At 39.2% G+C, this 20,882-nt stretch overlaps 1 protein-coding gene and 1 long non-coding RNA gene across 13 annotated transcripts in view; one reads left to right on the top strand and one right to left on the bottom strand.

Moving 5' to 3' along the window:
- The window catches only part of BCAR3 (BCAR3 adaptor protein, NSP family member), a 259,712-nt gene extending 249,287 nt beyond the window's left edge, over nt 1–10,425 (top strand). For all 12 annotated transcript variants that reach the window (XM_086391286.1, XM_086391285.1, XM_086391284.1 and 9 more), the window contains 4 exons: nt 385–556; nt 3,117–3,228; nt 6,215–6,427; nt 9,301–10,425. In XM_086391286.1, the coding sequence (XP_086247412.1) occupies nt 385–556; nt 3,117–3,228; nt 6,215–6,427; nt 9,301–9,479 (676 nt within the window). In that variant the 3' untranslated portion in view covers nt 9,480–10,425. The remainder of the gene's footprint in view (nt 1–384; nt 557–3,116; nt 3,229–6,214; nt 6,428–9,300) is intronic.
- Nucleotides 1,741–9,328, bottom strand: LOC147375829 (uncharacterized). Its single transcript, XR_015160526.1, has 2 exons — nt 7,293–9,328; nt 1,741–6,160 (listed from the first exon to the last, which is right to left on the bottom strand). It is a non-coding gene; the product is annotated as an uncharacterized LOC147375829 (long non-coding RNA).
- Nucleotides 10,426–20,882: the final 10,457 nt, after the last annotated feature.

Below are 20,882 nucleotides of genomic sequence, written 5' to 3'. Positions count from 1 at the left end.
TCCCAAAGGATTCCTCAGTGTGTTGGGGACCTGGCATCTCTGTGGACCTGTCATGGTGAGAGGGACAAGGAGCCACGTGCACTTCTGAGCAGCTTCAGCACAGGAAGGCCCCTTCATGCCCCTTGCTCCAGGGCTGAACATGCCATGTCCTGGGGTATCTGTCCTTTTTGATTCTCCACAGGACGCCCACTGGGGCCCTTCTGCAGTCACTCTGATGGGGGTGGTCTGTCTTTGCAATCAGCAACCAAACTGTGTGAGCTGCCAGTGTGTCTCAGGAAGACAGTGGCAAATGGTGCAAAGCCAGTCCTTTCCTTGGCCAGTTTGGTTTCATTTCCTCCTGGTCCTATTAGCCCTGGGCCTGATCGCTCATCTCCTTCCTTTCAGACACAACACGATGGCCATCGGCATCGCAGTGGACATTCTGGGCTGCACGGGCAGTCTGGAGGACAGAGCAGCCACCCTCAATAAGATCATCCAGGTGGCAGTGGAGCTGAAAGACTCCATGGGGGACCTCTATTCTTTCTCAGCCATCATGAAGGCCTTGGAAATGCCACAGGTAAATTTCAACTTGCTTTATGCAGCCCTGTGGGCCTGTGTGTACTTAATGCTCTGCAAAGTGGTCTTCAAGTCTATGCCTGGCAAACCACAGGTGACTTTGGTCAATGCAAAAGGTAAATCGTGTCTTAGTGAAAGCTGCTTTGATTAGGGGGGCAAACAAGAGCAGCGTTGCAAGTTTCTGGCTCTGTTTTTAAAGACAGCAGATAATCGCTGACTGCCTACACTTTCTCTGTGATGTACAATAAGAGTCATCCTCAAGAACAACAGATGTTCCTGAAGAACCGGTTAGGGTGATTAAGTCTGGCTCAAGTGTGTTGTGTAAGAAAGACTGCTTCCATCTGGGTCACTGGGCAGGCGGGCTGTTTGGGGTTATGACTGGGAAACCAAGACATTTGGGGAGCTGATCTCTGAGGATCCCTAGAGTGGTTTATCTCAAAGTATGTTCCTCAGGTCACCTAAAACAGACTCCTGTTAAAAGACTCAGCTTCCTGACTCATTTGCCATACAACCCCCTAAAGCAGAGTTTCTGAAATCAGGCACTTTGAATTTATCTGCTTTGACAGTCTGTTTTTAGAATGAGGTTTGAAACTGAAAATTTGTTTTTGAAGCCAAGTGGACCTCATAGAGGTAGATGCTCAGTGACTTTGAGTATGAGATCACAGTCCCACAAACCCAGTCTGCAAGAGTAATACCAAAGCCACCGCTCATTTAGCTTGGCTATTTTGCAACCAGCCACAGATTCTCTGAAATCCTGCATGTTAAGAACATAATTTCCTTATATGAAACCAAGGTCACCTTTCAAACAAGAAGCTGAAATGCTTCATGCTTTCACCAGGAAATTTTGAGAAGGGTCAATTCCAATTATAATATTCTAAGAACTTTCAAATTTCTTTAGATGCACTGAAATTATTTGGGTCAATATTTGAAATAAGCAAGTTCAGCTGTATTTTCATGATATACTGACTTCTACTATACTAACAGGAGTTATCATTTTTCATTTGGCTGTTTCTAATTTACATTATGTTTATTTCCTCTTATCCAAAACTGCCTATAATTCTGAGAACTAATAGGTTAGCTATTCGTATAGCTTCCCAGCCCAGAGCTTCCTCTGAGAGTAGTGAAGGGGAATTTGTGACATTAATATGGTTGCTGTCCATGACATCAAACTCAGCAATTAGGGACTTATCCCAAAGCACATAAACATGCCTTTATAGGTGGTCCCCCCATCCCACGGCAGCATCATATTCTTCCTATCTGCAACACTTCAGCAGTGAGGGGTCAGAGTCCTCCAGAGTGCTCAGGGCTCTGTTTGGGGTAGGGAGTGGCAGACCTAGGAAAAACCAGAGACGAGAGTCATGTCATTTCTGTGTATCATCTAAACCTGACCCTGGACTACAGCCATTTGTGCTGCCTTCTGTTCTCAGTTTCTGGTATCAAGAGAGCGCATCCAGGAGATGGGCCAAGACAAGGGCTCCTTTCAGAAGGTGGATGCTTCACGGCAGGGAAGAAGAAGGGGGCATGAGAAGAAATGGTGGCATCATGGGTGGCCAGAGGAAGATAAGCCACATCCTCCCCTTCCCAGCAGACCTGCTGGTGGTGATCCTTTCTCACCCTCCTCTTGGAATACACAGGGAGTTAGAGGCCAAGGAAATGAATCTCTGCCATTTAGCTGTGAAACTTGACTAAGTTATCTAATCTCTTGTCTTCTGATCTGTAAAATGAAGTCAAAATACTGCCTCATAGAGCACTGTGAGGATTAAATGAAATTCCTCAAATACCTGACAGAATTGGCCCTCATTCCCTAATTAGTTCCCTTTTCCCCCTTCCTTGTTTCATGTAGAAGATATCAGACACAGGCTTGCTGGTTTTAGGGTGTGAATGGGGGACTATTAGGATAGTCAGAGTCAGTGGCATATGTTGGTCTGGACTAAACGATTCCAAAGAAATGAGCAGTGGCATCACATGGCCTAGGCAATTTTCCATATGTTTCAGACTTTACTACTTAAAAGTAACATTAAAATGCTTAAAATCACAATTCTACATCCTTACATCAGTATAAACTCTGGAGGACAGTTGGCAATGCCTATCAAGATTTTATTTCTTGACCCAGTAGTTCTACTTCTGGAAATTTATCCTCCAGATATTCTCTTGTGCACATCTGCAAAATCTTTGAGATAATTCTATAACAGAAAAATATGTTTAAAGCTCTTATGTATAGGAAATTAGCTAAACTATGGTTTATGCATAAATGGACCACTTGAGATAAAACAAGACTGTTGTATGCTGTTCTATATGTACTTATGTGAAATAACTTCCAAACAAGGAACAGGAAAATATGTGTATAGTATGATATGCATTTATTTTAAAAAGTGTGTGTCTCTAATGGGTCATGAGAGCAACATGGAGCAGGGAGTGGGTAGGGATTAGCTTTTCTCTATACTCTTTCAACTGCTTTGAGTTTTTATCATGTCCATCTGTCCTTCATTTCAAAACTTAAGCACCAAGGTAATTTTTAAAAGAGCCTTTTTCCAAAGCTATAACAGTTTTCTTTCTTCCAGATCACACGGTTAGAAAAAACGTGGACTGCCCTGCGGCACCAGTACACACAAACCGCCATCCTCTATGAGAAACAGCTGAAGCCTTTCAGCAAAGTCCTGCATGAAGGCAGAGGTGAGCACTGGGTCAGGGCAGGCAGCCTGCGGGCTGCTTGGCAGTGTCATTATCTGTTCTGGTTTGAGCAAAGCTTTTAGCAGGGCGTGTTATAAAGGCTCCAAGTTATCTGCAGGATTGTCAATGAGTCAGTCAGGATTGTCAGTCAAGCCTGTATCAGATGACAAGAGTTGCTTGTAGGTATTCGGTTGCTAAAACAAGACATAGGGTACCAGTCACCTCGTTTTGAGCTTAACTTTGTAAACAGAGGTACAATTTACATATTAAATTCAGGTGTACAACATAATGGTTCAATATTTGATTGTTGCAAAATGATCACAATAAGACCGGTTAATATCTATCACCATACATGGGTGCAAAAATTTTTTTTTCTGATGAGAACTTTCAAGATTCACTTTGCTAGCTACTTTCAAATATGCAGTACAGTATTCACTATAGTCACCACGCTGTATAGCATATCTCCAGGAGTTACTTTATAACTGGAAATCTGTACCTTCTGATCCCTTCAACCATTTCACTTCTCCCCTTGTCTCAGGTGACCACCAATCTGTCCTCTATATCCATGAACTCAAGGGGTGTTTCTGTTTTTCTTAGACTCTACATGTAAGTGAGTTCACATGCTATTTATCTTTTTCTGTCTGACATATTTCACTTAGCATAATACCCTCAAGTTTGTGTTGTCACAAATGGCAGGATTTCTTTTTAATGGCTGAATAATGTTCCATTGTATGTATACACACATATGCATCTTTTAAAATTTAAGTTATAGTTGATTTATGATGTGTAAATCTAGTGTACAGCAAAATAATTCAGTTATATATTTAATATTTTTCATCGTAGATTATTGCAAGATATTGATTAGAGTTCCCTATGCTATACAAAAGGACCTTGTTGTGTAAATAAGTTCATTTGTATCATTTTTTAGATTCCATACATAAGTGATATCGTGAGATATCTATCTGTCTGACTCACTTCACTCAGCATGATAATTAATCTCTAGGTCCATCCATGTGTTGCTGCAAATGGCATTGTCATTTTTTTCTGGCTGAGTAGTATTCCATTGTGTACATACATATACCACATCTTTCTTTATCCACTCATCTGTTGAGTGACATTTAGGTTGCTTCCATATCTTGGCTATTGTAAATAGTGCTGCTATGAACACTGAGGTACAGGCATCTTTTCAAATTAAGGGTTTTCTCCAGATAACATGCCCATGAGTGGGATTGTTGGATCATATAGCAACTCTGTTTTCAGTTTTTTAAGAATCTCCATGCTGTTCTCCATAGTAGCTGCACTAATTTACATTCTCTCCAACAGTATAGGAGGGTGCCCTTTTCTCAACACTGTCTCCAGCATTTATTATTTGACTTTTTGATGATGGCCATTCTGACCACTGTGAAGTGATACCTCATTGTAGTTTTGATTCGCATTTCTCTGATAATTAGCAATGTTGAGCATCTGTTGTCTATTGAGCATCATGTATCTGTTGGCCATCTGCCTATTTTTTCAGGGGGCTATTTGTTTTTTTGCTAGTTGTATGAACTGTTTGTATATTTTCAAAATTAAGCCCTTGTTGGTCACATTGTTTGCAAATATTTTCTCCCATCTGTTGGTTGTCGTTTCATTTTGTTTATGGTTTCCTTTGCAAAAACATGTTTAATGAGATCCCCTTTATTTTTACTACCTTGGGAGACTGATTTAAGGTAACATTGCTATGATTTATGCCAGAGAATGTTTTGCCTATATTCTTGTGTCAGAGCTTTATGGTATTGTGTCTTACATGAGTTTATTTTTGTGTATGGTGTGAACAGAAGTGGTGAATTGGCATCCTTTTATTCCAGTTCTCAGATGGAAAGTTTTTAGCTTTATGGGCTTGTTATATGTGGCCTCATTATGTTGTTGTACATTCCCTCTATATCCACTTTGTTGGGAGTTTTTTTTTTTAACCATAAATGGATGTCAGATCTTGTCAAATGATTTTTATGCATCTATTAAGATCAAATTATTTTTCTTTCATCTTATTAACACAGTATGTCATATTGATTTGTGAATATTGAGCCATCCTTGTTTCCCTGGAATAAATCCCACTTAATCAATCCATATGATCCTTTTAATGTATTGTTGAATTCAATTTGCAAATACTGGCCTATAATTTTCTTTTCTTGTGGCATTATAAAGGTTACAGTCCTATAGGATCCATGGGCATAAGCCCCTTTGGCCCTCAGAGCTAGGCAACGTGTAGTGTTCTAGAGGTAGCTGGACAAAGGTATAAGCTCTTTTCTAGGATGTATCAGTGAGCTGGAGCAAGGCAGAGACAGCACACAAGGACTGCATCATCTATCAGCTTCCATTTGCTGAGGGCCTCCTAAGCCCTAGCTATATGCCAAAGCAGAAGCCTGTCTTTCAGGCTAAAACTTTAATATTGGCAAATGAGCCTAATTTGCATAATATCTAGGCACCTCTCAATTGGCTGCCTCTGTACCGAGCCCTGGATCAGGTGAGTTCAAGCTTGTAAGCCCTTTAAGACCTGTTTCTCAGACAATTATAGCCTTGGGGTCTTACAGACAGGTACAGTGTTTGAGTTTCAAAGTTAGATGTTTTGGGGGTTTGTATCTCAGGTGCTGGTCTTAAAAGTTGCAGTGGTACACGTGGGGTTCAAGCCCTTTGCTCCTCAGGTTGAAGCTCCAGGTTTTGAGTTCCCTCCTGACTGTGGATCACTGCCCCAGGAGAGGGTTTATAGTGTGACAGTCTCCCAGCCCCTCTTACCTGCTTTGATGTGGGTCTTCTCTTATTTGCACAATGCAGTCTTTAGGATTTTTCCCAGAGGAAGTTGTTCCATACTTAGCCATAGATTCACTGTGTCCACAGAAGGCGGTAAGCCCAGGACTCTCCTACATTGCCATCTTCAACTGGAACTCTCTGCATTTAACTTGGGGAAAAAAAACATGATATGGAGAACTTTACCCCTGCCCCTGTTTTTCAGAGTCCACATGTGTTCCCCCAAACAATGTATCGGTCCCACTGCTGATGCCTCTTGTGACCTTAATGGAACGTGAGGCTGTCACTTTTGAAGGAACTGACATGTGGGAAAAAAACGATGAAAGCTGTGAGATTATGCTGAACCATCTGGCAACAGCCCGACTCATGGCGGAAGCTGCAGACAGCTACCGGATGAATGCTGAGAGGATCCTGGCCGGTAAGAGCTGGTTTTGGTTAAGCTGCTCTCTGCACAGTAATTGGAATGAAGGAATGAAAAGAGCATCAATGCTCTCAATTAGAAAAAGACCAAATAGGAAAGATTAAGACCTGGGAATTCCATTTCTTGTATTACTTATTCTTAATTCCTGACTTAAGGATCCTTCTCTCTTCTTTTGTGTCAGTGTTATAAAGAAAATAGAGAAAGGATCAAGAAAGAATTTGTCAGTTTGTTTACCATTAGTACCACTAATAATAATAATTAGAAAACATGATGGGCCCACACGAGGAGTTAGGGTTCTATTGGACTTATCTATATTCTTGTTTCTTCCCAGACACACTGGGACATGAGCTCCTCTACTCTTGGCATCAGAGGGTCTACCATAAGCCAAGCCTCTGAGATTGAGAGAGCTTGGAGAATAGCAACACAAGTACACTGATCCAAACTTGGGTTTGGATTAGTGTAACGTGTGTCTTCAGGAGTGGCCAGCTAGGCTAAACAAAGAGGGGGACAGAGGTGGGAAGGCCTTCCATGTAGGACTGTGGCTGAGGAAGAGCCAGTGAAGGGTTTTAAATATGAGAAGATGTTATCACATGATTAGGTTTGTTTTCAGTCTGGCATCTTTGTGCAGGAAGGCTGGAGGGCTGAAGCTTGTAGGCAAAAAGACCACTTAGGAAGCGAGTACAAGAATAAGGGCCTTGTCTCTTCACCACTGTATAATTTTTAAAACTCTTCAAGGACCTACAGTTTGATCCAGAAGGTTAAGAAATATATGGGGCAGGAGAGGCCTAGTATTTTGACCTGAAACAGAATTTGGGACTAAACAACTTGCACTATGTCTGCTCTAGGTATAAGCAATACATACCTGTTTCTTTTCCTCAGAAAGTTCAGCAGGGTTGGCAGTATAGGACTCAGATGCTAATTATAGGAGCTTCCCTGGTGGCTCAAACAATAAAAGCATATATAATTCAAGTCAGTAGATATTATTAGAATGCCTGCTTATACAAAACCAGTAAGTATATTACATTAGATGTTCCCTAAGCCAATGTATCAGGGTGGATTTTGAGAAAAGTATGTTTTAAGCTGTTTTACAGCAAATCACCTTAAAGGTATTTGATACTTCTCAGCTGATCCTGCTACAGGTTTTCACAGCAAGTTCTTATTGCTGGAATTAACTGTGAACCCAGTAAGGGCAGAAATTTGCTCACCGACATATCCCAGTACCCTGCCCAGGATAGGGGCTCAAAGCAGATTAACTCAATGAATGGAAGTTGTCATCTGGCCTCTAGTTGGTTATCTGCCAAAGATATTTTGGCATCACATGAAGAATGAAATAGAAGGCTTCTGTTACCCTTTCCACCACCAAGAGACTATGATTTAGATGCTGGGACTATATTTAATGACAGAGCCAACTACTCCAACAGTAATCAAGGATGAGAAACATCTGCCTGTATGACTCGAGCTAGAGGTTTCCCCTGCTCTAACAGAGCTGACTGAGAGCATCCTTGGCCAGAAGTAGAACAGATCTCTTACACAGAAAAGAGAGTTAAGAAATGGGCCCAAACATATGATTGTTAACTGTTTCTTGACAAAGGTGGCAAGGTAATTCACTGGATAAAGTAGTCTTTCAACAAATGGTGCTAGAACTATTGAATGTCATGCAAAAAACCCTTCAATTTTACCTCATAGAATATACGAGCCAAACTGTAAAGCTTCTATGAGAAAACATAGAAAGTCCTTGTGTCTGGCAAAATTTCTTAAGCCATAAAAAGCATGAACTATAAAACACTGATAAATCAAAATTCTACATTTTGCTCTTTGAAAGACATTATTAAGGAAGCAAAAAGGCACACCACAGACCAGAAGAAAGTATTTGGCAAACATACATCTGATAAAGGACTTATTATCTAGAATATAAAGAATTCTTACAACTGAATGAGAAGAAAAGATTTGAATAGACACTATACCAGAGAGGATATACAATGACAAATATCTATATGGAAAAATGTTCAAAGCATTAGTTATTACAGAAATATAAGATTAAACCACGGTGAGATGCCAGCACCACTATCTAGAATGACAATAGAGTTCACAACTGGACTCTTCATTATGTTACTGATGAGAATATAAGACGTATAGACATTTTGGAAAAGAGTTTGACAGTTTCTTTAAACATATATTTACCATATGAGCCAGTACTTCCACTTCCAAAGATATGAAAACACATGTCCATGCTAAGACTTAATCACAGATGTTCACATTATTCATAACAGCCAGAAACTGGAGACAATTGAAATGTCTTACCACTCAGTAAACAAAATGCAGTATATCCATATAACTGAATACTACTCAGCAATAAAAAGGAATTATTAACAGGCAACAATATGGAATAATATCAAATTTCTAGACAAGGCAAAATAGCAATGGAAAGCAGATTAATGGTGTGGGGTAGGTTCAGGGATTGACTGAGAAGAGGTACTAGAGATTTTCTAGGGTTCTAAAGTGGTGTGATGTTTATACAACTCTATAAACTGTACAGCTAAAAAAAGGGTGAATCATGCCAAGTAAATTATAAAGCTTTAAAAAAAATACTTGAACACTCCTGCACTACTACAACCCATGGTGGCTTGTGCGCACAAATTTTATTCTGTCATAGTGACTTAGTTATTCTTTCTCTGAAGTTGCTCAGATCCTTGGGGGTGGGGGATGGTCTCCCCTTCCTTATATAGAAAGATCCTATATTTTTCCTTGAGGGCATTTTTTAAGTTCTGAGAGATGTTCATTTTGATCTTACTTTAAACAAGCAAGTTTTCAGTCTATTTTCAACACTGTTTCAAGCAGAACTGAAGTTTTTTTGGTTTTGTTTTTATTAGGTTTTCAACCAGATGAAGAAATGAGTGAAGTCTTCAAGACTGAATTCCAAATGAGATTGCTTTGGGGCAGCAAAGGTGCACAAGTCAATCAGACAGAGAGATACGAAAAATTCAATCAGATTTTAACTGCCCTCTCACGTAAATTGGAACCTCCTCCTGTAAAGCAGATGGAGTTTTGATAACTCTCCAGAGAAGCTTAGGATATAATTTCAAGCTTATCTACTTTCTCCTCAGAGAAAGCTTATCATTTGATAAAAGTAATAATGTGCAAAACTGACAATATACAGCTTTTAGTATCCACAGGATATTAAACATGTAAATTGCACAGAGCACACTTATTTATGAATTGTTTAAAATTACTACTGATTTTAAAATAAATGATAATTTATTAAGGTAACTGTTGCTAATGTTGATCAACAAATTTAAGTGAAGACCCAGCTATATTGGCTGGTTGCTTTCTATTACTGAGGTATATGACCATTTCAGTTTTAATTCCATGTCAGATAAGTGTAAATAGAAGAGTTTAAAAGCATGAAACTGAAGATATCAGTTGTATGATATTCTCTAACTAAATATGAAAAATGTAAATAGTCATATGAAAATATATCTTTTTGCGAAACAACTGTATCCAGTCTCTTTAATACTAAACAAACAATTCATTGTAGTACAATAATTCTACCTCCTAACTCCTTGGGGCACCTTGTTCCCTTGCCACCACATCCTGATAGTAAACCAAAATCAAGAGAGTGGTATAGAAAATTTAAGGTATCTGGCTTAGGGGACAGGGTAAAATAGTGCTATAGGTGGAGCTGACCCCAGAATACCTACAAGTTCCAACAGACGCTCTGGTGCTTGCTGGCAGCTGGACTTCAGTCAAGTTAGTTAGCCCTCAAATCCCATGTGCAGCACAGCGGCTGGTATGCAGTGGGCACCAGATGCTAGCGTGCTTCACCACATTATTTCACAATAAAGTAGCTTTTCCTCTAGCTGATGAGTTTTCTAGGTTTTTTGACTTCCCAAAGGGGATACTTTCTAGTTTAACAGTATCTGTCTCAATTTTTTTCTATTGTAGAATTTGAATACAAGTCTTTAAAGTATCAATAATAAACTTCTATCACTCTGCCACCAAGTGTCACTTAACGATCTTTTTCTTCCTGTCTTCTAAATAATATGGGGATCACACAAAATAGTTTTATATCCCACTTTTCTCCAAGAAGTTGTGAAAATTTCTCCAGGGTGGCCTTTGAAAAAAAGGATTGGTTCCAGAGGTTACACTATAATTTAACCATCACTCTATTATTGGTAATCTTAAGTATGTCCACCAGAACTAAGTACAAAGCTCTCATGTGGTCTATTTAATAAAATGGAAATATTAGTTTCAAATCCTGGACTCTGTATTCTCATTAATACAGCCTAGAATCATGAAGCCCTTCTTCCAGTTTTTAAAAGCCATCTTTTTTTTTTTTCCTGAAAACACCAAAGCACACTTCCACTTCTGGTGGTATGGGGGTTCAGATGCTCTTAGAAATCCCTCTAACTAAATTTTCATAAACATACCTTTTAATGCACTGTTAAGCTTCCCTTGTGGCTCAGCTGGTAAAGAATCCGCCTGCAATGTGGGAGACACAGGTTCAATCCCTGGGCTGGGAAGATCTCCTGGAGAAGGAAATGGCAACCCACTCCATTATTCTGGCCAGAAGAATTCCATGGACTACAGATCATGGGGTCACAAAGAGTTGGACACAACTGACCAATTTCCACTTTCACTTCACTTTCAAGTTTGACAGAATGAAAAGGGAATCCCTAAGAAATAATCTTCTACTCCTCACCTCACTCATCAAAAGGAACAGCAAATTTAAATAAACTCTGTAAAAGGAAGTTAAAGACCCTGGGTAGCCCTAAAGGCAAATACTGACATCAACTCAACGAATGGAAGACAGTATCTTAAGGGAGCTGAACATGAAATGCCTCCATTAAGTAGGAATCCTTAAAGGATCCCTGTTGGCAAGCTGGAAAAGAAATAATTTGCCGGAAAAGAGAGGTTACCAGGGAACATTTACAATAAGAAAAATAATTGTAATGATAATGGTCTTTGGCGAGGATTTTCGACTACAAGTGAAAGTGTTAATCACTCAGTTGTGTCCAACTCTATGCGATCCCATGGACTGTAGTCCACCAGACTCCTCTGTCCATGGGATTCTCCAAGCAAGAATACTTGAGTGGGCTGCCATGCGCTCCACCAGGGGATCTTCCAACCCAGGAATCAAACCTGAGTCTCTGCAGGGAAGCAACTATAAGCCGGTCCTCAAATAGGTCTGGAGTAAACTTGACAAAATTTATAAAACTCAAAACCAAGAAACTGATTTACAGTGGTAACAACACACACACACACACACACACTATATATATATATATATATATATATATATATATATATATATATATATATCAGAAGGCAATGGCACCCCACTCCAGTACTCTTGCCAGGAAAATCCCATGGATGGAGGAGCCTGGTAGGCTGCAGTCCATGGGGTCACATGACCCCATGTCGGACACGACTGAGTGACTTCACTTTCACTTTTCACTTTCATGCATTGGAGAAGGAAATGGCAACCCACTCCAGTGTTCTTGCCTGGAGAATCCCAGGGACGGGGGAGCCTAGTGGGCTGCCGTCTATGGGGTCACACAGAATCGGACATGACAGAAGTGACTTAGCAGCAGCAGCAGCGTAACACAAACAGAAACAGTGTCATGAAAAATAAAATGCTGGGGGGGAAAGATTTAGAATCCCAACAACTTCAGATACTGGAATTATCCCATTTTGAATGCAAAGCATTCATATATGGATTTGTATAAAGAAAACATGAACTCAAACAGGAAATGAGTATTTAAAAAAGGATCAGATTTTTAAGAGAAACTAGGTAGACCCTTTAGAAATGTATAATAATGAAACTCAAAACTCACTGGATGCTAATAATAAACAGAAGATTAGATCCAACTGGCTTCCCAGGTGACACAGGGGTAAAGAATCCGCCTGCCAAAGCAGGAGACACAAGAGATGCAGGTTCAATCCCTTAGTCAGGAAGATGTCCTTTGAGTAGGAAATGATAACCCATTCCAGTATTATTTCCAGGGTTATAAGAACAGTCATGGGGTTGCAAAGAGTTGGACATGACTGATTACACTTCAAAAACATATCGGAAGACCATGGCCAGAATACAGCAAAGAAAAAAAATAGGAGAGATTAAAAGTGAAAGTTAAATTGCTCAGTCATGTCCAACTCTTCACAACCCCATGGACTGCAGCCTACCAGGATCCTCCATCCATAGGATTTTCCAGGCAAGAATACTGGATTAAAAGACCTGAATAATTTGTAATAGAATGACCCAATGCATCTCATCAGAGCTCAAGAAGGAAAGAGAGAGAGAGAGGGGAAGGAATTCATCCAGAAGAGTGAGCAGAGAAAATGCTAAGCTTATAGGTATATTAAGGCAAACACTAAAAATAGTGTCTACTATGTGGGGTTAAAAAAAGTCAATTAAAACAGTAGCACAAACCAGAAGTGGGGTGACTAGTTACTAGAGTTTTGATAAAGTACTAATTACTCTTAGATACTAATTAGCTTTAAGTTTTAAGTGAGTATGCAAAGTATCAAGGGTAAATACTACAAGAACAGAAATTATGGTCCAAATTTCAAACTAGTAGAGAAAAAAAAAATGGAGAATACCAACAAGATTGCCGGGAGAAATATAAACAACTCGGATGTGCAGATGAATCACTTTAATGGAAGAAAGTGAAGAGAAATAAAGAAACTCTTGATGAAGGTGAAAGAGAAGAGTGAAAAAGCTGGCTTAAAACTCAACATTCAAAAAACGAAGATCATGGCATCCAGTCCCATCACTTCATGGCAAAGAGGGGAAAAGTGGTAACAGTGACAGATTTTATTTTCTTGGGCTCCAAAATCACTGCAGACGGTGACAAGCCACGAAATTAAAATGTCTGCTCCCTGACAAAAAGCTATGACAAACCTAAACAGTGCATTAAAAAGCAGAGACATCACTTTGCCAACAAAAGTCCATATAGTCAAAGCTATGGTTTTTCAAGTAGTCATGTACGGATGTGAGAGTTGGATCATAAAAGAAGGCTGAGCGCTGAAGAACTGACGCTTTCAATTTGTGGTGCTGGAGAAGAAGACTCTTGAGAGTCCCTCAGACAGCAAGGAGATCAAACCAGTCAGTCCTAAAGAAAATCAACCCTGAATATTCACTGGAAGGACTGATGCTCAAGGTGAAGCTTCAATACTTTGACCACCTGATGTGAAAAGCTGATTCACTGGAAAATACCCAGATCCTGGGAAAGACTGAGGATGAGATGGTTGGATGGCATCACTGACTCAATGGATGCATTTGAGCAAACTCTGGGAGATAGTGAAGGGAAGCCTGGCCTGCTACAATTCACAGGGTTGCAAAGAGTCAGACACGATTTAGCAACTGAACAACAACAAACCAAAAATATATTTAAAGAGACATAAAAAAGTGAGATGAATAGCAGGCACAAAGACAGCAGAAATAAGTCTGAACTTATCAATAGTCATTATAAATGTAAACAGACTGAACCCTCCAGTTAAAAGTCAGAGGTGATCAACTAAATTTACAACAAAACCACTCTATGTATTTAAAAGAGAAATAAAGCATAAAAATACATAGAAATTGAAAATTCATTTTCTAAAAAGGTCAGGATAATTATGAAAGAACAGGGTATAATTTGTGAGAAGAATGTGGTGGGTTACTGAGGTGCTGGTAGTGCTTTTTTGCCTGACTTAAAAGTTACTGACTTTCTAATAACTTAAGCTGTACATTTATGTTTTATACATTTTCTGAATATTTTATCATAACATGTTAAGCATTGCTTAGGAATATTTGTATATTGTTGTATATTGTCACCCTGCTTATTTAACTTATATGCAGAGTACATCATGAGAAATGCTGGGCTGGATGAAGCACAAGCTAGAATCAAGATTGCCTGGAGAAATATCAATAACCTCAGATATGCAGATGATACCACCCTTATGGCAGAAAGTGAAGAACTAAAGAGCCTCTCAATGAAAGAGGAGAGTGAAAAAGTTGACTTAAAACTCAACATTCAGAAAACTAAGATCATGGCATCTGGTCCCATCACTTCATGGCAAATAGATGGGGACACGGTGGAAACAGTGACAGGCTTTATTTTGGGGGGCTCCAAAATCACTGCAGATGGTGACTGAAGCCATGAAATTAAAAGATGCTTGCTCCTTGGAAGAAAAGTTATGACCAACCTAGACAGCATATTAAAAAGCAGAGACATTACTTTGCCACAAATGTCCGTCTAATTAAAGCTATGGTTTTTCCAGTAGTCATATATGGATGTGAGAGCTGGACCATAAAGAAAGCTGAGCACCGAAGAATTGATGCTTTTGAACTGTGGTGTTGGAAAAGACTCTTGAGAGTCCCTTGGACTGCAAGAAGATTCAACCAGTCCATCCTAAAGGAAACCAGTCCTGAATATTCATTGGAAGGACTGATGCTGAAGCTGAAGCTCCAGTACTTTGGCCACCTATGTGAAAAGCTGACTCACTGGAAAAGACCCTGATGCTGGGAAAGATCGAAGGCGGGAGGAGAAGGGGATGACAGAGGATGAGATGGCTGGATGGCATCACTGACTCAATGGACATGAATAAACTCCAGGAGTTGGTGATGGACAGGGAGGCCTGGCGTGCTGCAGTCCATGGGGTCACAAAGAGTCAGACACAACTGAGCGACTGAACTGAAGTATCAGAACTTGGTGAAGAAATTTTTTAATGTTATTCTATTAAAAATCTGAAAACCACTGAAAAGAAGTATATGAAGGAACCATGCTCATCAACTAGAATATTCAGTATTAGATATAATTAGTTCTTAATATGATCTATAAATTCAATGCAACCCCACTCAAAATTCAATAGGACCTTTCAAGCTAGCTTGATTAAGCTTTTTCTAAACCTGTAATGGCTAGGAAGTCAAGACCATCAATGGTTAGGAAAGTAAGACAGATGGAGGAGGGTATCTGTTCTACCAAATATAAAAGCTCATGATTAAAATACACTATTGACTGGAGACAATATTAATACGTTTTTAGAGAGTGATACTGTTAACATCAGGGCTTCCCTGGTGGCACTAGTGGTAAAGAACCCACCCGCCTACCCAGGAGGCATGAGACACGGGTTTGATCCCTGGGTCAGGAAGATCCCCTGGAAGAGGAAATGGCAACTCACTCCAATAGTCTTGCCTGGAGAATCCCATGGACAGAGAAGCCTGGCAAGCTACAGCCCACAGAGTTGAAAAGAGTTGGGACATGACTGAGTGACTTAGCATGCATGCACAATTAACATCACCATGTGAAGTGGTTAGAGCTTAAAATGATCCAGGGTTCATTAGACAACTTGTGACTATCATGACCATTTACATTTTGCACTCAGGTTTTTGTTCCAACCCTATGTATATTATAAATGTACAAATTTTCAAAAAGGACACAGTGAAATTTTGAGTGAAGAAAAATTTTTCAGTGAATCTTATGCAGATACAGATACTTTCTCTGATTGGCTGAGCAACGTATACACTAGTGTCACAAATGACAGTTCTTCAGAATATAGTTCTGATTCAGATGATGTTGAGTATTAGACCAACAAAGACAAAAAAACTTCAGTGACTGATTCTGATACAGAAAGTGAAAATGAAACTCACAGTGCTGGAGAATGCTCCTTTGCTTCTGCAGAAGAGTGGATTGCAAACATTTCATGAAAATTAGACTTTACACGTATAACTACTGCATGTAATAACCTGCAAAGTGTTAGTGAAGTAATTAATTATTGGCTGGGCCAAAATAAAAATCACCAGCCATAGGCATTCATTTCTGCAAAATCCCCTGGTCAATAATGAGTTAAATTACAGTAATCAAAAAAAAACTGTCATTAAAAATTTGATATATGACAGGAGCATAACATTGCCACTCAGTGGGGGAAAGGATGATTCTTTAAATAATTCTTGAACAAATGGTGAAGCAAATGAAAGGTAGAGGAGATGGTTCCTTACCTCATATGCTGAAATAAAATCTAGATGAATTAAAATACCACATGTGAAACGCAAAACCATAACACTTTTAGAAGAAAACACTGGAGAATATCATTTTTACTTTGAATCAAGGAAGAATTTCTTAAAACTAGATAGGAAAGCATTAAATATGAAAGATTCATCGATCTACATTAAAATGAACTTCTATTCATCAAAAAATAATCCTAGACAGACTGAAAAAACTGAAAGATAGCAGCAGCACATAAAAATAACGAAGTATTAGTATGGCAGGTACCGCCAGGATGGCCCCAGAGCTTCCCTGCCACCTGGTTTCACAACCTTGTGTTGTCCCCTCCCACATATACCAGGGCTGGTTTGCACATCTGAGATTAGGCTATAAAAGATTGCCTATTCTACCTTGAATTTTTCTCCTTTGGATCACTCACTAAAGAAAGCAAGATGCCACACATAGTGATGAACATCCCTATGAAGAGGTCCACATGGCAAGGATGATGTGAATGATCTTGGAAGTGACTCTCCAGTCCAGTGTGAGTCAAAGTCTTGAGATGATTGCAACCCTGGTCAGAACACCCATGAATAAATACAGATACCAACCTAAGGAAAAAATGGGCAAAAGATATAGAGGCTTTTCACAGAAGAAGAAACACAATGCTAAATATGATGGTCAACATTATCAATAATCAAGAAAAAGCAAGACTATAATAAAATGCTATTTTACATCCATTGAACTGGAAAAAAAAAAATGAAGTCTTACTCCTAAATTGTTGGTGAGGATGGGAGAATAAATAACCCTTATACATTAACTTGTAGGTCTGTAAAAATGTTACAATCACTTCAAGGGGAAAATGTGGCATTCCCTTTTTAAATTAAAGATAAATATAACCCATAACTTAGCAATTCCATTCCTAGCCATAGATCTTAGAGACTTATATTAGTAAACATGCACATGGATGTACATAAGAGCACTGTTTATTCTAGCAAAATTCAGTAAACAGACCAAATATCCATCAACAGGAGAACAGATAAATTCTGTATATTTATATAATGGAATACTATACACAGTACACTGAACTATGCATAAATATGGATACATCTATTAAGTGGAAAAAGCAACTCTCAGAAGATACGATGCAGGGGCTTCCGTGGTGACTCAGTGGTAAAGAATTCACCTGCCAATGCAGGAGACATGGGTTCGATCCCTGGTCTGGAAAGATCCCACACACCATGGAGCAACTAAGTCCATGGGCCACAACTACTAACCTGCACTCTAGAGCCCAGTAACTGCAACTATTGAGCCCAGGTGCCACAATTACTAAAGCCCAAGTGCCCTAGAGCCTCTGCTCCACAAGAGAAACCACCACAATGAGAAGCCCGTGCACTTCAATGAAGAGCAGACCCCTCTCTGCAACTAGAAAAATGCCCACATAGCAATGAAGAACCAGCAAAGCCAAATAAGTAAATAAATAGAAGATACTATGCAATATTCAAATATACTTAAGAAGTGGGATGTTAATACATAAATCACTATGAACGAATGAATTAATGTACAAATCAACGTGCAAATCAACTAAAATAATCCCCTTTATTGTTTAAATACACATAAGTTTATCAAGCAATAAAAGTGGTACAACATCAATCACTAATAATTTCCATAAAATAATTAAAGTTGGGTTGGTATAACTTTGTTGACTACCACCAACTAAATAATGCCTCCATGATTTAACACAGGGCTGCAAACTCTTCCAATGACTTCCCCTTCCCGTTGCTAATTATTAATTTACTAGTGTACTACCTGGCACCCAGAGACAGTAGACACGCAGCTGATCTCCGTCTCACCTCACTGGTTAGAACAGTACCATTTGGATGCAGGCTGTATGCCAAGAGCCAGTGGCAGGAGCACCCAGTTAGAAGACAGACAGCACAAAAGATGAGGGAGTGGGAGCAAATTGGGTGGGGACTGATGATCCTGGCTGCCAGAACTGGGAACTTGTACTTTGTCTCAGATGAGCCAAGGGAGCAGTAGTGCTGTCACTTACCATATTCTTCTGGGTTATGAAACGGAGGATGGTAGATTCCCTCTCCTCACCCGTCTTTAATGACCAAGGCAGGCTAACTCTCCACCACAGCACAAGATGCCAAATAAAACAAAATGCTAAAAAAAAAAAAAAAAAAAATCTAAAGGGGCACTACTGTTGTTTAGTCATTAAGTGGTGTCTGACTCTTTGTGACCCCCATGGACTGCAGCCTTCCAGGCTCTTCTGTCCTCAGCTCACAGAGTTTGCTCAAATGCACGTCCACTGAGTGGTGAAAGGGCCATTTCTGCACCACAAGAGGCTATGCCCCCAAACACCAGTGTCTACCCACACTCCCTTCCAGTATCCCCAGCTGCTACCAGATCTTCGATATGTCTCCTCCCCTTGAGCAGGACGAGGCATTTCTTTGAAGGGTGAACAGAGGAGGTCTCCTCAGCTTAGCTGTCCAGGGTCCTCTCCCACTCAAGGGGCTTATGAAACCAAGAAGATTCCCCAACACCTGAAATAATACATATCTATAGTAAGACCTTCAACTTTGTCTCTAGTACTCAAGCCAGAAATGCATCACGGAGTGTCACGTGGTTTCTGAAATAAACCACATGTAGTGAAATTTATAAGATTAACAAGTTTTACTACTTTTCAGAATTATTTTTTACCAACCAGTAAGGAAATACTTCTACAGCATTAACTGCAGCTATTTCAGTGTGCACTGGCTACATATGAGCCCTGCTCATAACAGAGTACGACACCATCTTTACAGAGCTCAAAACATGGAAAACTCATCAGGTTTAGAAAAGAAAAAAAACCCATGTGGTAAAATGAAAAAAACAAGAAACATAAAACTCAGGATAGCAGTTATCTTTGAAGAAGATGGAAATGGTAATTTTCTATTTCTTGAGTTGACAGATTTATGTTTATTTTATGATGGTTCTTATCTCCTCAGGGCTGACATTTGGGGTTTACCAAATCAGCTCATTGCAAGCTCCCATTCTCTATAATAATGCCATTACAATCTTATAAAAATGAGTACAAAATCTTGTTAATTACTGAAATTGTGCTGAAATCAGGATAATTAATGTCTGTAGAATTTCCCATCTATATGTAAAGGAAGAAATGAGGCTACCGAAATGTGACTTATTCTTAGGACCCAGGTCAGGTGCCCATTATATTTTTCTCTTAAATGCTGACAAAAATTATCCAGTACTTTTAAGAGTTGTCAAAGTTCACAGAAGTTACTCGTCAAAATCTGTATTTCTTAATGGGCAGAAGACTTAGACACTTCTCCAAAGACATTCAGATGGGCAACTGGCACATGAAAAAATGCTCAACATAAGTAATTATTAAATGCAAATCAAAACTACAATGAAGTACCACCCCACACCTGTCAGAATAGTCGTAATTTTTTTTTTTTAATCTAGAAACAACAAATGCTGGAGGGGTAGAGAGAAAAGGGAACCCTCCTACATTGTTGGTGGGAACATAAACTGGTGCAGCCACTATGGAGAACAGTATGGCAGTTCCTCAAAAAACTAGAATTGCCATTTGATCTAGCAATACCACTCCTGAGCACATATCCAAATAAAACTATTATTCAAAAAGATATATCCACCCCAATGTCCATAGCAGCACTGTTCACAATAGACAAGACATGGAAGCAACCTAAATAGTCATCAACAGAGGAATAAAGATATAGCACATATACACAAATAGAATAATACTTGGCCGTAAAAAAGAATGAACCATCTGCAGGAACATGGATGGACCTAGAGACTGTCATCATTATCAAGTTAAGTCAGAAAGACAAATACCATGTGATATCACTTTTCTGTTAAATCTAAAATATGACTCAAATGAACCTATCTACATATAGAAACAGACTTAAGACACATAGACAACAGACTTGTGGTTGCTACGGGAGGTGGGAGGGATGGAGTGGGAGTTTGGGATTAGCAGATCCAAACTTGTAAATGTAGAATGGACAAACAACAAGGTCCTACTATATTCAATATCATGTGATATACCATAATGGAAAAGAATTTTTAAAAGAATCTGTGTGTGTTGTATATATGTAACATACAAATATATATGTCTGTATAACTGAATCACTTTGCTGTACAGAAATTAACACATTTAAATCAAAAAAATGTTTTAATTTATATTTTCTTATCCCCCACCTTTTGGCATCTCTTACATTGTCTATAGTTTCTTTGATTACAGACAGTGATTATACCCAGGAATATATTGGATTAGCCGAAAAGTTCCTTTGGTTTTTAAGAAAAAAAAAAAAAACAAAACAAAACACACACACACATTTTTTCATTTTCACTAAGAACTTTATTGAACAACGTATTCACCATTTTGTTCCACTACCTTCTGCCATTTTTCAGGCAACTTCATAATTCCATTTCCCCCAAACCTTATCTTTTTGAGCAAAGAACTGTTC

This window comes from Bos grunniens, chromosome 3, assembly GCF_055505025.1.
Source record: "Bos grunniens cultivar Pamir isolate PY7600 chromosome 3, Bosgru_T2T1.0, whole genome shotgun sequence".
In the NCBI taxonomy this organism is placed as follows: Eukaryota; Metazoa; Chordata; class Mammalia; order Artiodactyla; family Bovidae; genus Bos; species Bos grunniens.
This window is presented reverse-complemented; position numbering and strand designations above follow the sequence as displayed.